Raw genomic sequence first — 13,490 nt, forward strand, 5'->3', positions numbered from 1 at the left:
CTGCTTCGTCACTTTGCCCCAGTACTCTTTCCCTCCCGCTTTAAGCCACTCTACTGGTCGTCGCTGTGACCTAAACTTAGAATGACCTTCTCCTTGGACATCTGAGCTCCTGTCTGCTGCCCATTGCCCCCTCCCAGACTGACCTTTACCATTTAACTGACCAGTACCGCTGCATTAATGTGCTACATGATTTTCTTCAGAGGCTAAGCAAATTAGGCTTCTCAAACCTCCACAACATGAAGAGCAGCTAGAATGACTTCCCTTGAAGAAAGAGCAAAGTATGTTGACCATAACCTTGATATAAATCAAATCAAATATAATTTTATTGGCCACATACAGTGGGGCAAAAAAAGTATTTAGTCAGCCACCAATTGTGCAAGTTCTCCCACTTAAAAAGATTAGAGGCCTGTAGTTTTCATCATAGGTACACTTCAACTATGACAGACAAAATGAGAAGAAAAAAACAGAAAATCACATTGAATCACACATTAATTTATTTGCAAATTATGGTGGAAAATAAGTATTTGGTCAATAACAAAAGTTTATATCAATACTTTGTTATATACCCTTTGTTGGCAATGACAGAGGTCAAACGTTTTCTGTAAGTCTTCACAAGGTTTTCACACACTGTTACTGGTATTTTGGCCCATTCCTCCATGCAAATCTCCTCTAGAGCAGTGATGTTTTGGGGCTGTTGCTGGGCAACACGGACTTTCAACTCCCTCCAAAGATTTTCTATGGGGATGAGATCTGGAGACTGACTAGGCCATTCCAGGACCTTGAAATGCTTCTTACAAAGCCGCCACTTCGTTGCCCGGGCGGTGTGTTTGGGATCATTGTCATGCTGAAAGACCCAGCCACGTTTCATCTTCAATGCCCTTGCTGATGGAAGGAGGTTTTCACTCAAAATCTCACGATACATGGGCCCATTCATTCTTTCCTTTACACGGATCAGTCGTCCTGGTCCCTTTGCAGAAAAACAACCCCAAAGCATAATGTTTCCACCCCCATGCTTCACAGTAGGTATGGTGTTCTTTGGATGCAACTCAGCATTCTTTGTCCTCCAAACACGACGAGTTGAGTTTTTACCAAAAAGTTATATTTTGGTTTCATCTGACCATATGACATTCTCCCAATTTTCTTCTGGATCATCCAAATGCTCTCTAGCAAACTTCAGATGGGCCTGGACATGTACTGGCTTAAGCAGGGGGACACGTCTGGCACTGCAGGATTTGAGTCCCTGGCGGCGTAGTGTGTTACTGATGGTAGGCTTTGTTACTTTGGTCCCAGCTCTCTGCAGGTCATTCACTAGGTCCCCCCCGTGTGGTTCTGGGATTTTTGCTCACCGTTCTTGTGATCATTTTGACCCCACGGGGTGAGATCTTGCGTGGAGTCCCATATCGAGGGAGATTATCAGTGGTCTTGTATGTCTTCCATTTCCTAATAATTGCTCCCACAGTTGATTTCTTCAAACCAAGCTGCTTACCTATTGCAGATTCAGTCTTCCCAGCCTGGTGCAGGTCTACAATTTTGTTTCTGGTGTCCTTTGACAGCTCTTTGGTCTTGGCCATGGTGGAGTTTGGAGTGTGACTGTTTGAGGTTGTGGACAGGTGTCTTTTATACTGATAACATGTTCAAACAGGTGCCATTAATACAGGTAACGAGTGGAGGACAGAGGAGCCTTTTAAAGAAGTTGTTACAGGTCTGTGAGAGCCAGAAATCTTGCTTCTTTGTAGGTGACCAAATACTTATTTTCCACCATAATTTGCAAATAAATTCATTAAAAACCCTACAATGTGATTTTCTGGATTTTTTTCCTCATTTTGTCTGTCATAGTTGAAGTGTACCTATGATGAAAATTACAGGCCTCGTCTTTTTAAGTGGGAGAACTTGCACAATTGGCGGCTGACTAAATACTTTTTTGCCCCACTGTACACATATTTAGCAAATGTTATTGTAGGTGTAGCAAAATGATTGTGCTTAGGAGCTAGAAGCAGAGCTGCCATATCTGTCTGCGTCATCTTATCACCCAAGATGTGTGATTTTAATGAAATATTTTCACTCTCTTGTGAAATCACTGAAGCCATGGAGCATGTCCTTGTTTGTCCCTGAACCACCTCGAATAGCCTATCTGAAAGAGGATCATTTTCTAATAAAAAAATGTATAGTTCAACCGTCTATCATAGTGTTTTCTGCATCTCAAGACTCAAGTTCAACGTATTAAGACGATGACCTATTTTCTTGTTGTTTGTCAGTGGCAGTACATTGACAAGGACCGTGGCCCATTATTCTGGACAGGTGCTTTTCTTGTGACCTGATCATGTTGAATCATCCTGTACAAACCATGAATATCTCAGCCGGCATACTTACTCACAGAAGCTTGGTTGTCTTCTATTGTTGGTTCAGTTATTTTTTTCTCCCATCAACGTTTACATGATCTTTCCAGATCATTTACCCAATCTCTTGGTATCATTATTCACAGATATTATTCAACAATACATGCATGGAGCAGCAAGTGTTAACTTCCTTATTAGGCAATTTCAGGCCAAACGTTCTGGTTTATTCAAATATAATAAATCAAATGTATTTATAAAGCCCTTCTTACATCAGCTGATATCTCAAAGGGCTGTACAGAAACCCAGCCTAAAACCCCAAACAGCAAGCAATGCAGGTGTAGAAGCACGGCTTAGCAATACAGGTGTAGAACCCTAAATGTATGGTTTTACCTCACCATCATAATAGGGCAATGAATATTAATTAGTGTTTGTTTCATTCAAATAGTTATCCATTTTGATTTTGACGTGGGGGAAAAAATAGCATAATTCGCAATCAAAACCTTAAATATCTAGAAACATGCGTAGATCGTTTTGAACCTAAAACATCAAACTTGATTTAATTTCACTTTTTGGATTCTCCTTTTTGAATTTCTTGTCATGAGCCTCTAGCACTTTTAGGGTTTTACAATGAGCTACTCTAGGGGGTAAGCTCAGTAGATTAGTGAATAGAGAATCACTCTGGGTTGTGTCGTGGATAGAGAATAGTCCAGAGTAGAGCAGTCACCAGGGTCATACTATTTAACTGTATATAATGCTAACATATTTTCCTTGTATAAAAGAACCTGTTCTGTTTTTGAATGTCACCTTCAGTGTTAACCCATTTCTATGATATACCGTAAGATCTGTTTTGATTATCTGATCTTCTGTCACATTTTCTCTTATGAAAGTGGCAATGAGAAGAGAGAAAAAATACTTCATAGAAAAACGTATGATCTCTTCTTTTTTGTACTGTCAACAAATAAGACTCAGAAACCTCCACATCTCAATGTTTTGCAGCCATTGAATTCGAAATGACTTGATTTTTTCAAGTAATCCTAGAAAAGGGGGAGAATAGACACTGCAGAGTCTGCCCCGTTCCCTGGGATAGCCGTACTGTTGTGGCATTGAGTGTTCTCACTATCGCTTCCTATCTACACACTGGCAAACTGTTGAGGTATTTCATGCGGTGATTGGTTTTAATGCTAGGACATTTATGATTATGAATATCTTTTAAATAGTTTGATTTCTTTAAACATGTTTAGACCTGCATGCTTTGCTTAATATTACCTGTCCCTGTATTTTATTTGTAAACTAACCATAGGACCCATTTTATGATTAGTGATCTTTTTAATTAGTCCTTTGTAAAGTTACAGGTCAGCATGATTTTTAGGATCTCTCTCGAAGGTGATAGGCTAGCAACAGAAGGCAGTGGTTGTGTGTTCACAACTGAAAAGCAAAGCATACCAGGCATTTAAAAGAGAAATTAACGCTTCCTTACTTACTACTCAGTTTTGGACATGGTCATCCTGTATTATAAACTGGGTGGTTCAAGCCCTAAATGCTGATTGGCTGAAAGCCGTGGTATATCAGACCGAATACCATGGGTATGACATACCATTTATTCTTACTCCTCTAATTATGTTGATATCAGTTCAAAATAGCAATAAGGCACCTCAGGGGTTTGTAATATATGGCCAATCTACCACGGCTAAGGGCTGTGTTCTAGCACTCCTCGTTGCATTGTGCATAAGAACAGCCTTTCGCTGTGGTATATTGGCCATATACCACACCACCTTGGGCCTTATTGCTTAATAATAGACCATTTAGAATCCAACAGGCTGATTATTCAAGGTACTGTATCACCCTTTAGCATTCACACACATATGACGGGTCTCAATAACAGGACATGAGTGTGATTGTAGATATCATTGTGTTTCAAATAAAGTTGGTGTTCATTTACTGCTCTCTTCTCGACCTGAACTATGTCAGAAACTTTGCAGTTAAACAAAAAATCTAAATGGATCACTTTGTAACTACAGGAACCAAATGGGAGAGGGTGGGAGATAGAATGTAGTTGGCTAGAATTCAGGGGCAGGAAGAGGGGGGCGGAATGCAAGGCCTCCCTTATCTAAGGGATTTGCCCTGAGCAAGACTGCAATCAGTCTATTGTTGTTCATGTCAGCTCTGAGACTAAAAACCATAGCTGAAAACTTCAGAAGAGCTGCAGGATCAAAAACCCACTTAGCTTAACTGAGTATGTTTTTACGTTTCTATTGGACATTCATCGTTAGTAGGCACATTTACAACATTCAGTGATGTGAGAGTTGAGTTTAAGAAAAACCACTAAAATGCACAAAATCAAATGTCCTGACATATGTTGGTATATTAATCAATTTGGCCACTGGATGTTTTTTGACTCATCCCAGAAACCAGGTTACCATTATTGTGGACCTGTCTCCAAATATAATTCACAGGGGGAAGGGGGATTTCCTTTTGTTTATTGACGGTTTAAAGCCAAGATGACAAATGCAGTTAGAGCAACTAAAATAGAGTTTATCCAGTGCTGCTCTGATCCTGTGAAGGGAAATGCTACATTATCAGGCTTTAACAGAACTCTCAGAACAGTGTTCCCAAAATAGAGGGTTTTCTATGGAGACCTTTACACTATATAGTACAAAAGTATTTGCATGTGGACACCCCTTCAAATTTGTGGATTTGTCTATTTCAGCCACACCCATTGTTAACAGATGTATAAAATTGAGCACACCGCCATGCAATCTCCATAGACAAATATTGGCAGTAGAATGGTCTTACTGAAGAGCTCAGTGACTTTCAATGTGGCGCCTTTCCAACAAGTCAGTTTGTCAAATTTCTGCCCTACTTGAGCTGCCCCGGTCAACTAAGTGCTTTTATTGTGAAGTGGAAACCTAGGAGCAACAACGGCTCAGCCGTGAAGTGGTAGGCCACACAAGCTCACAGAACGGGATTGCTGAAGCGCATTACCAAGGTTCTCATTACCAAGCTCATTACCAAGGTTCCAAACTTCCTCTTGAAGCAACATCAGCAGAAGAACTGTTAGTCGGGAGTCTTATGAAATAGGTTTCTATGGCCGAGCAGCCGCACACCATCCTAAGATCACCATGCGCAATGCCAAAAGTTGGCTGGAGTGGTGTAAAGCTCAGTGGAAGCAGTGGAAACTCGTTCTCTGGCGTGATGACTCACGCTTCAAAATCTGTCAGTCCAACGGACAACTCTGGGTTTGGCGGATGCCAGGAGAACGCTACCTGCCTGAATGAGACGGCATAGTGCCAACTGTAAAGTTTTGTGGAGGAGGAATAGTGGTCTGGGGCTGTTTTTCATGGTTCAGGCTATGGCCCTAGTGAAGGGAAATCTTAACGCTACAGCATACGATTCTCTGCTTCTAACTTTGTGGCAAAAGTTTGGCGAAGGCCCTTTCTTGTTTCAGCATGACAATGCCCCTGTGCACAACGAGGTTCACACATGGTTTGTCTAGATCTGTGTGGAAGAAGTCGACTGGCCTGCACAGAGCCCTGACCTCAACCCCATCGAACACCTTTGGGATGAATTGGTACGCCGACTGCCTAATCACCCAACATCAGTGCCCTACCTCACTAATGCTCTTGTGGCTGATTTTATTTATTTTTCCCCCTATATTTTAAGATATTTCTCGTTAACATACAAATAAGCATGTGTTCTGTTATGAAATGCATAGCAGAGATTTTCATACGCTTAAAACTACACATGTAAGATCCGGGTCAACAGCATCAATGTAACAGTATAACTTTAGACCGTCCCCTCGCCCATACCCGGGCGGGAACCAGGGACCCTCTGCACACATCAACAACAGTCACCCACGAAGCATCGTTACCCATCGCTCCACAAAAGCCGCGGCCCTTGCAGAGCAAGGGGAACTACTACTTCAAGGTCTCAGAGCAAGTGACGTCACTGATTGAAACGCTATTTAGCGCGCACCGCTAACTAAGCTAGCCGTTTCACATCCGTTACATTCACAATGGCTCCATTGCCTATGTTGGAAGTTTTGGTGCCAGAAGCTAGACTGGATGCCAGTCTGTTTCTGCCATATCCAACTCGCATTGTTGTTGTCATTCCAAACAACATGGCATGATACTGACAAATGAGGAGTTAAACCATAAACACACTGGCATCAAGTCTGGCCAGAAATCTGATTTAAACTGTAGCCCTATGAAAGATCTAATGGGGGGCACTATGTGTACAAAGGAACAAGGCACCACATAAAACAAATCCATAATATTTTGATTCTTACTGTGTCTTTATATCTACCTATGTGTTGCATCCAAATCTTTAACTTTATTATGGAGATAATTGATTGTAATAACATAATTAGGATTTTTACAAGTGTTTTATTATTTAAGTGAATGGGAACATGTGGTTCTACTGGTAATTCATAATATTATATAATTCTTATATTTGAGCTATTATTCTTACATTTTCAGTCCTTTTAACTTATTGGACTAAGTTCTCTAGTTCTTTAAAACCAGTAAACTTATGGGTTAAGCCTATATTAGTGTTGTGGTTGTGTGGCTTCTAACCTGTCACAGGATACCATTCGCCCAAAAGTATCAATATCAGTTACTTCAGCATCTGCTAACATACAATTCGCAAACATTCTATGTGATTATGTTCAACCAAAAGTCACTTTCATTCATCTTTTAGGGATGTTATTTCCAGGATTCCTTCTTCAAGCCCATGTTCTCTACTTTTCTAACCAATTGTTTTTCTTGTAATGAAGAACACTTTTGCAGTTTGTTCTATGAAAAAGAGAAGCAACCTTTTTAAAAGGATCTTAGTCGGTCTAATTTGATCCATAATAAATTAGTCTAGTTCAAGGAGATGGAGTTGCTAGCTATCCTTTTTCTCTTTAAAAAGAAAATCCCTTTACTTTAAATGGATAGTTTGGGTTTTTGGCAATGGAGCCTTTGATCTACTTCCCCTGAGTCCGATGAACCCGTTGATACCATTTTATGTCTCTGCGTGCAGTTTGAAGGAAGCGCAATGACTTGAAGTCTGTCGACTTCCAGTCTTTGCTCTAATGCTAGTTAGCATTGGCTCGCAAAACTACCTTTTAAGTGCCAAAATCCTGAACTATTATTTTAACGAAACCTCTTGTCTTTGTCAGTGATAGCAGGGGGTGGGTCCAGGCCTGGGGTGGACCCACCCCCTGGGAGGGTCCACCCCCTGGGAGGGTCCAACACCCAACAACCTTCGTGTTGGGTTGAAATGTTACCTGATTACTAATACAAAAATAGGCCATTTTTCAGAAGCCAGAGCAGAATACTTTGGTGTCATGTTCTTTGTGCACATAATGTTCCCTACACTGGTTGTATTAGATTCTCTGGCACCCTGAAGGATTGTTACTCCTCTTAGTGAGACCCGTCAGTCTACAGTACATGCTCACAAATTCTATATAAACAAATCTTTTGCTTGAAGGTGGGATCTCTTGGAAGCGTTCATTTTTGTTTTTTCAAACTGAGTCAGAATGGGGTGGGGGGATGGGATATGTATGCAAGTTAATCATGTGTGATTTTTATTTTTATTCAACAGAGGAATGTGATCTTAAGCACGTTAATTACAGTGCATTTTGATTTAATTTATTGTTTTGACTTTGTACACATTAAGATAGTTCTAGGGATTGTAAGAAAGACAAAGCACTGAGTTTATGAATGAGTGAACAACAGTATCTAAACTGGAGAGTATATATTTCTTCATGGATGTCACTGGGTTGCTACACCTTTCACTTTATTCACATTTATAACTCATATTTGAAGCGTGCCTCTTCAGGGTGCTCATCTAGAGACCCCTCGCTGCGGTGTTGCACCAACATTACGTCAATTTTTGACTTAATTAAATTGTGTAGCAAATATAGAATATGTTAGAGTATGTGGTCTTTTCTGTAGCCTACAGGCTGTAGATAAAATGTATGACAATGTAATGAGACTGACAGTTTTTACATGCAGGTTTCTCCGATCAAATAGCCTAACCTAAATGACACCCAATCAAATACAAAAATACGTTGTCATGTTAACAAACAATCCTAAAAACAGCTGTACAACTGTTGTCCAGGAGTTTCACCCCATTGACATGATCAGTAGTTTCAAGTTTGTATCCATCAATGTTTGACAAGCTGGTTAGAGAAAAAAAAAAAAATACTTCTGCATTTCCCGCAGTGTAAACACATTGCAAATAGGCTCACTAACTCCTGATAAAGTTGGATATCTGATATTCAGAGCTTAAATTGCCAAGTTGATTAGTCAGAGCATTTATGACTAATAAAGCCTATGCAATGGCCTGTTTTACTAATGGTGGGCCTACAACTTGATGGGCATTCATACAATTCCATTGTGGCTGTCATGGCAGGCTACACCCCAGTAAGCACGAGCCAACGTCTCTCTTTGTTCCTGTCTGGACAAAATGTATTTTTTGGGTGTTTTGCAAGTGGTAGGCTTACCACACAGATGGGCATTCATAAACTTAAATCTCAGGCAAAACTGTAGGCTATATGTCAGTAAGCACGGACCAACTCTAATGCCTTTTTGGTCGTCTTTTTTGTTTTTTGTACAGTCCCAAATCTGAACCAATCATAGACATCTATAAATTACATATTTTCAACTTTAATTTAGAACCAAAAAATTGCCTCATTTCAACATCTGGAAAATACATATTTTTCAACGTCCGGAAAAGATACCTTTTAAACATACGGAAAATACATATTTTCATCTTTCATACAGAACCTAAATTAAACCCAACTTCAACGTCTGGAAAGTATGTATATTACACGTCTTTTCAACGTCCTACAACCCCTTACAGCAACAATGCAGTAGCAGGTTATTTGCCTAGTGCATCATTGCAATCTATATGAGGCAGAGACTGCCCACAAGGTCAAGTGTTTCTCATTTCTAAATAATACAACAAAAAGTTCAATCAATACGGGGGACCTGCCTCGAATGCCCTCTTCCCCTTACAAAGACCTGGTTGTTCAGCTTGGGAAATTATTTTGCCACGGAATCCAATGGTGTTTAGCCTCGGAACAACAAGTGCAGAATGGTTCTCCCATTAGCCAGCAGAAATGATTGGCATCCAAACAGTCAAGTTTCGGGCCTCTGTTAGCTTAGAGTATTTTTCGAGACACTTCCTGGAAATGAATTGAACCATTTCCATGGCAGAGCAGAGCAGACCTCAATCCTTACAAGCGAATCTTTTTGGTCTGCTACAGCACATGCCAGGACAGGAACAGTGACCAGGCAATTCTCTACCTGGTGTCTGTTTTTGTTTATGACCTGCTTAGAAGCAGGTCACTGGTTTGGCCCTGTCTGATCGCTTTAGATGGCCAATTTTGGCTTAGTAGCCAGGTTAGAGTAGTCCTATCTTTTTAGACTAATTTGCTTTGATGCTCACTTTTTTACTTTTTACCCAACTGATTTTAGAAGTCCAGACACAGAAAACAGCTCAAACACTGATGCTCTGAATTGTTACCCACCCAGTGACATCCTTGTCTTCTTTCTAGTATATCTATAAGCATTATGGAAATCATAATAATCATAATCATGATCAACTATGCTCACTGCATTACTGTTCGCTCATTCATAAAGTCCTACTGTAGGTTTATTACAGGTTTATAGTGGCAACAGGAAATGACTAAACAGACTATCTGTTATGCACACGCCTGAATCTGAGACCAAATCAACCATAGGTCTTTTTGGTGTCTGCTGTGATACCAACATGAAGGGTTGTTGTTTTCTTAACCTTTTATTGGTTCCTTCTGATTGGATGCCAGCTGCTTTGACATTGAAAACAGAATATGTTTTCTCCCTCTTCTTAAACAGTGAGTGCCACTGTAGAGCTCCAACATATTGTCTAGTTTTTGCTTTTCTCTCCTGGAAGAAAGGACATCTTTCATCATCCCTGTTCCTTGAAGATGACTGCTGAATCTCTTTTCTTCTCTCTTATGCTTTTCCATTTTTATCCCTGTCTTCTTTCTCTCTCTTCTTCCATCTGCATCAAATCATGAACATGGATGTACTGAGAAAAAAAAAAACCTATCTTTCCCTGTGACCGATTTAATGAGTTGGAGGACCCTGAAGCCTGTCTTGAGGACTGCCTTTGGACCAAATAAGCAGAACTTTGATCCTGTGTTGCCAGTCTCTACTCACTTTAGCAAGAATTTAACTATTATTCAGCTTTTTTTAGAGACACTTTGTTAGCTCCACACACACACACCCACTCATATTTACGTCTCATTTACATCTCATACACACACATACATTTTCTGCAAGGTGGACTTGATGACTTGATACCATGATTTTGACCCTGTTCAACCTCTCTGTAGCTGAAAATCAAGTGCTGTTTTCAGAACAAAACCTTGTGTAACTTTTCCTCTTTTTGACTATTATATATTTCTTTGAGGTCACCGTCAATCAGAACGAACTTGTCCGTTATCTCCAAGGATGTGCATTTCTTCCACTCAATGTTTTGCATCTTTGAAATGTATCAACATTTCTGGGATGTGGGAATGACTTTGGTCTCCTGATTCAGACATTTTTTAAATGTGTGCATATTGATAGTTATTTATCATGTTCTCTTGCAGTGGACAGCTCTACATTTTCATTTCAAATTTTTTTTTCCAGATGCATTTAATTTCAGGGAAATAATATCTAAAAGGATCAGTTGTCATCTCTCCCTCAAAGAGATAATGGTAGTGTAGATGTGCAAGGTTAGTGTAATAGAGGCAGTCAGGGATGTGTGTGTGTGTGTGTGTGTGTGTGTGTGTGTGATCCCTGGCTATGGCCGGGTGTAGGTTTCTCTAATGCTCTCTTCTCTTATTGCGCAGTATGAGGAACGCTAGTGGGCTGTCCGCCGCTGACCTGGCCCATGCCCAGGGGTTCCGCGAATGTGCTGAGATGCTCTCCAATGCACAGAACCTGCAGCAGAACCTGACCCAGACCCAGCTTAACGGCTTCTGTCTGAACGGTACCACCCAGAACGGAGGCCACTCCCACCCTCTCATCCTAGGGCGGAGCCTCCTTAACGGGGCACCCAATAGAAAGAGATCGTTTGATAACATGGAAGCCAATCAAATCAAGAAGGCCAGAACTGACGGTAGATTTTTGCAGTTTTAATACTCTGTAAAAAATAACTTCAATTTGCGAGGGATTATTAACGTATTCCAGTGACTTTTTTGTTTAATGAGCAAGAGTTTTAGGGTGATTAATCTCCTGACTATGGTTGCAAAGAGAACTGGTCATTTACCAAAGTTACTGGCATCTTCTGCAATCTGGTAATTTTGCTCATTTATACTTAAAAGAAAATGTATTCATGTTCAGCTCTGGAAAAAATTGAGACCACTGCAACATGATCAGTTACTCTGGTTTTACTATTTATAGGTATGTGTTTGGGTAAATTGAACATTTTGTTTTATTCTATAAACTACTGATTTACTTTTTTTACCACCAGTTTGGAGCCAAAATGTTTACAACAAAGACGTATTGACATTGTAAAATAAGTGTAAAATATACAGTACCAGTCAAAAGTTTGGACATACCTACTCATTCAAGGTTCTTAATTTTTACTATTGTCTACATTGTATAATAATAGTGAATACATCAAAACTATGAAATGACATATAGAATCATGTAGTAACCAAAAAAGGTTTAAACAAATCAAAATATATTTGATATTCTTCAATGTAGCCACCCTTGGAACACTCTTGGTATTCTCTCAACCAGATTCATGAGGTAGTCACCTGGAATGCATTTCAATTAACAGGTGTGCCTTGGTAAAAGTTCATTTGTGGAATTTATTTATTTGACACGTTTGAGCCAATAAGTTGTGTTGTGACAAGGTAGGGGTGGTAAACAGAAGATGGCCCTATTTGGTAAGAGATCAAGTCCATATTAATGCTAAAAACAGCTCAAATAAGCAAAGAGAAACAACAATTCATTGTTACTTTAAGACATGAAGGTCCGTCAATCCGTAACATTTCAAGAACTTTGAAAGTTTCTTCAAGTGCAGTTGCAAAAACCATCAAGCGCTATGATGATACTGGCTCTCATGAGGACCGCCAAATGGAAAGGAAGACCCAGAATTACCTCTGCTGCAGAAGATAAGTTCATTAGAGTTAACTGCCCCTCTGATTTGCAGCACAAATGAATGCTTCAGAGTTCAAGTAACAGACCAAACACATCAACTGTTCAGAGGACACTGTGTACAGTTTTTATTTATTTTTTATTTCACCTTTATTAAACCAGGTAGGCCAGTTAAGGACAAGTTCTCATTTACAACTGTGACCTGGCCAAAATAGAGCAAAGCAGTGCAACACAAACAACAGAGTTACACATGGGATAAACAAATGTACTGTTAATAACACAATAGAAAAATTGATATACAGTGTGTGCAAATGTAGTAAGATTAGGGAGGTAAGGCAATAAATAGGCCATAGTGGTGAAATAATTACAATTTAGCATTAACACTGGAGTGATAGATGTGCAAGTAGAGATACTGGGGTGCAAATGAATTTTAAAAAAGAATAACAATATGGGGATGAGGTAGTTGGGTGGGCTATTTACAGGTGGGCTATGTACAGATGCAAAGATCGGTAAGCTGCTCTGACAGCTGATGCTTAAAGTTAGTGAGGGAGATATGTCTCCAGCTTCAGTGTTTTTTTTTTTTGCAATTCATTCCCGTCATTGGCAGCAAGGAAAGGTGGCCAAAGGATGAGTTGGCTTTGGGGGTGACCAGTGAAATATACCCGCTGGAGCGTGTGCTACAGGTGGGTGCTGCAATGGTAAACAGTGAGCTGAGATAAGGCGGGGCTTTACCTAGCAAAGTCTTATAGATGACCTGGAGCCTGTGGGTTTGGTGACGAATATGTAGCGAGGGCCAGCCAACGAGAGCATACAGGTCGCAGTGGTGGGTAGTATATGGGGCTTTGGTGATAAAATTGGATGGCACTGTGATGGGCTTCATCCAGTTTGCTGAGTAGAGTGTTGGAGACTATTTTGTAAATGACATCGTCGAAGTCAGGGATTGGTAGGATAGTTAGTTTTACGAGGGTATGTTTGGCAGCATGAGTGAAGGATGCTTTGTTGCGAAATTAGAAGCCGATTCTAGATTTAATTT

General features: G+C 40.1%; 1 protein-coding gene across 3 annotated transcripts in view; it reads left to right on the plus strand.

Annotated features, from left to right (window-relative positions):
* The window catches only part of LOC109871022 (ankyrin repeat domain-containing protein 10-like), a 35,201-nt gene that overhangs the window by 14,289 nt on the left and 7,422 nt on the right, over nt 1-13,490 (plus strand). For all 3 annotated transcript variants that reach the window (XR_004205683.1, XM_020461776.2, XM_020461775.2), the window contains exon 4: nt 11,203-11,471. Coding sequence is in view for 2 of the 3 variants with exons in the window: in XM_020461776.2 (XP_020317365.1) it covers nt 11,203-11,471 (269 nt within the window). In the remaining variant the exon portion in view is untranslated. The remainder of the gene's footprint in view (nt 1-11,202; nt 11,472-13,490) is intronic.

Source organism: Oncorhynchus kisutch, linkage group LG26 (genome assembly GCF_002021735.2).
Source record: "Oncorhynchus kisutch isolate 150728-3 linkage group LG26, Okis_V2, whole genome shotgun sequence".
NCBI classification, from domain to species: domain Eukaryota; kingdom Metazoa; phylum Chordata; class Actinopteri; order Salmoniformes; family Salmonidae; genus Oncorhynchus; species Oncorhynchus kisutch.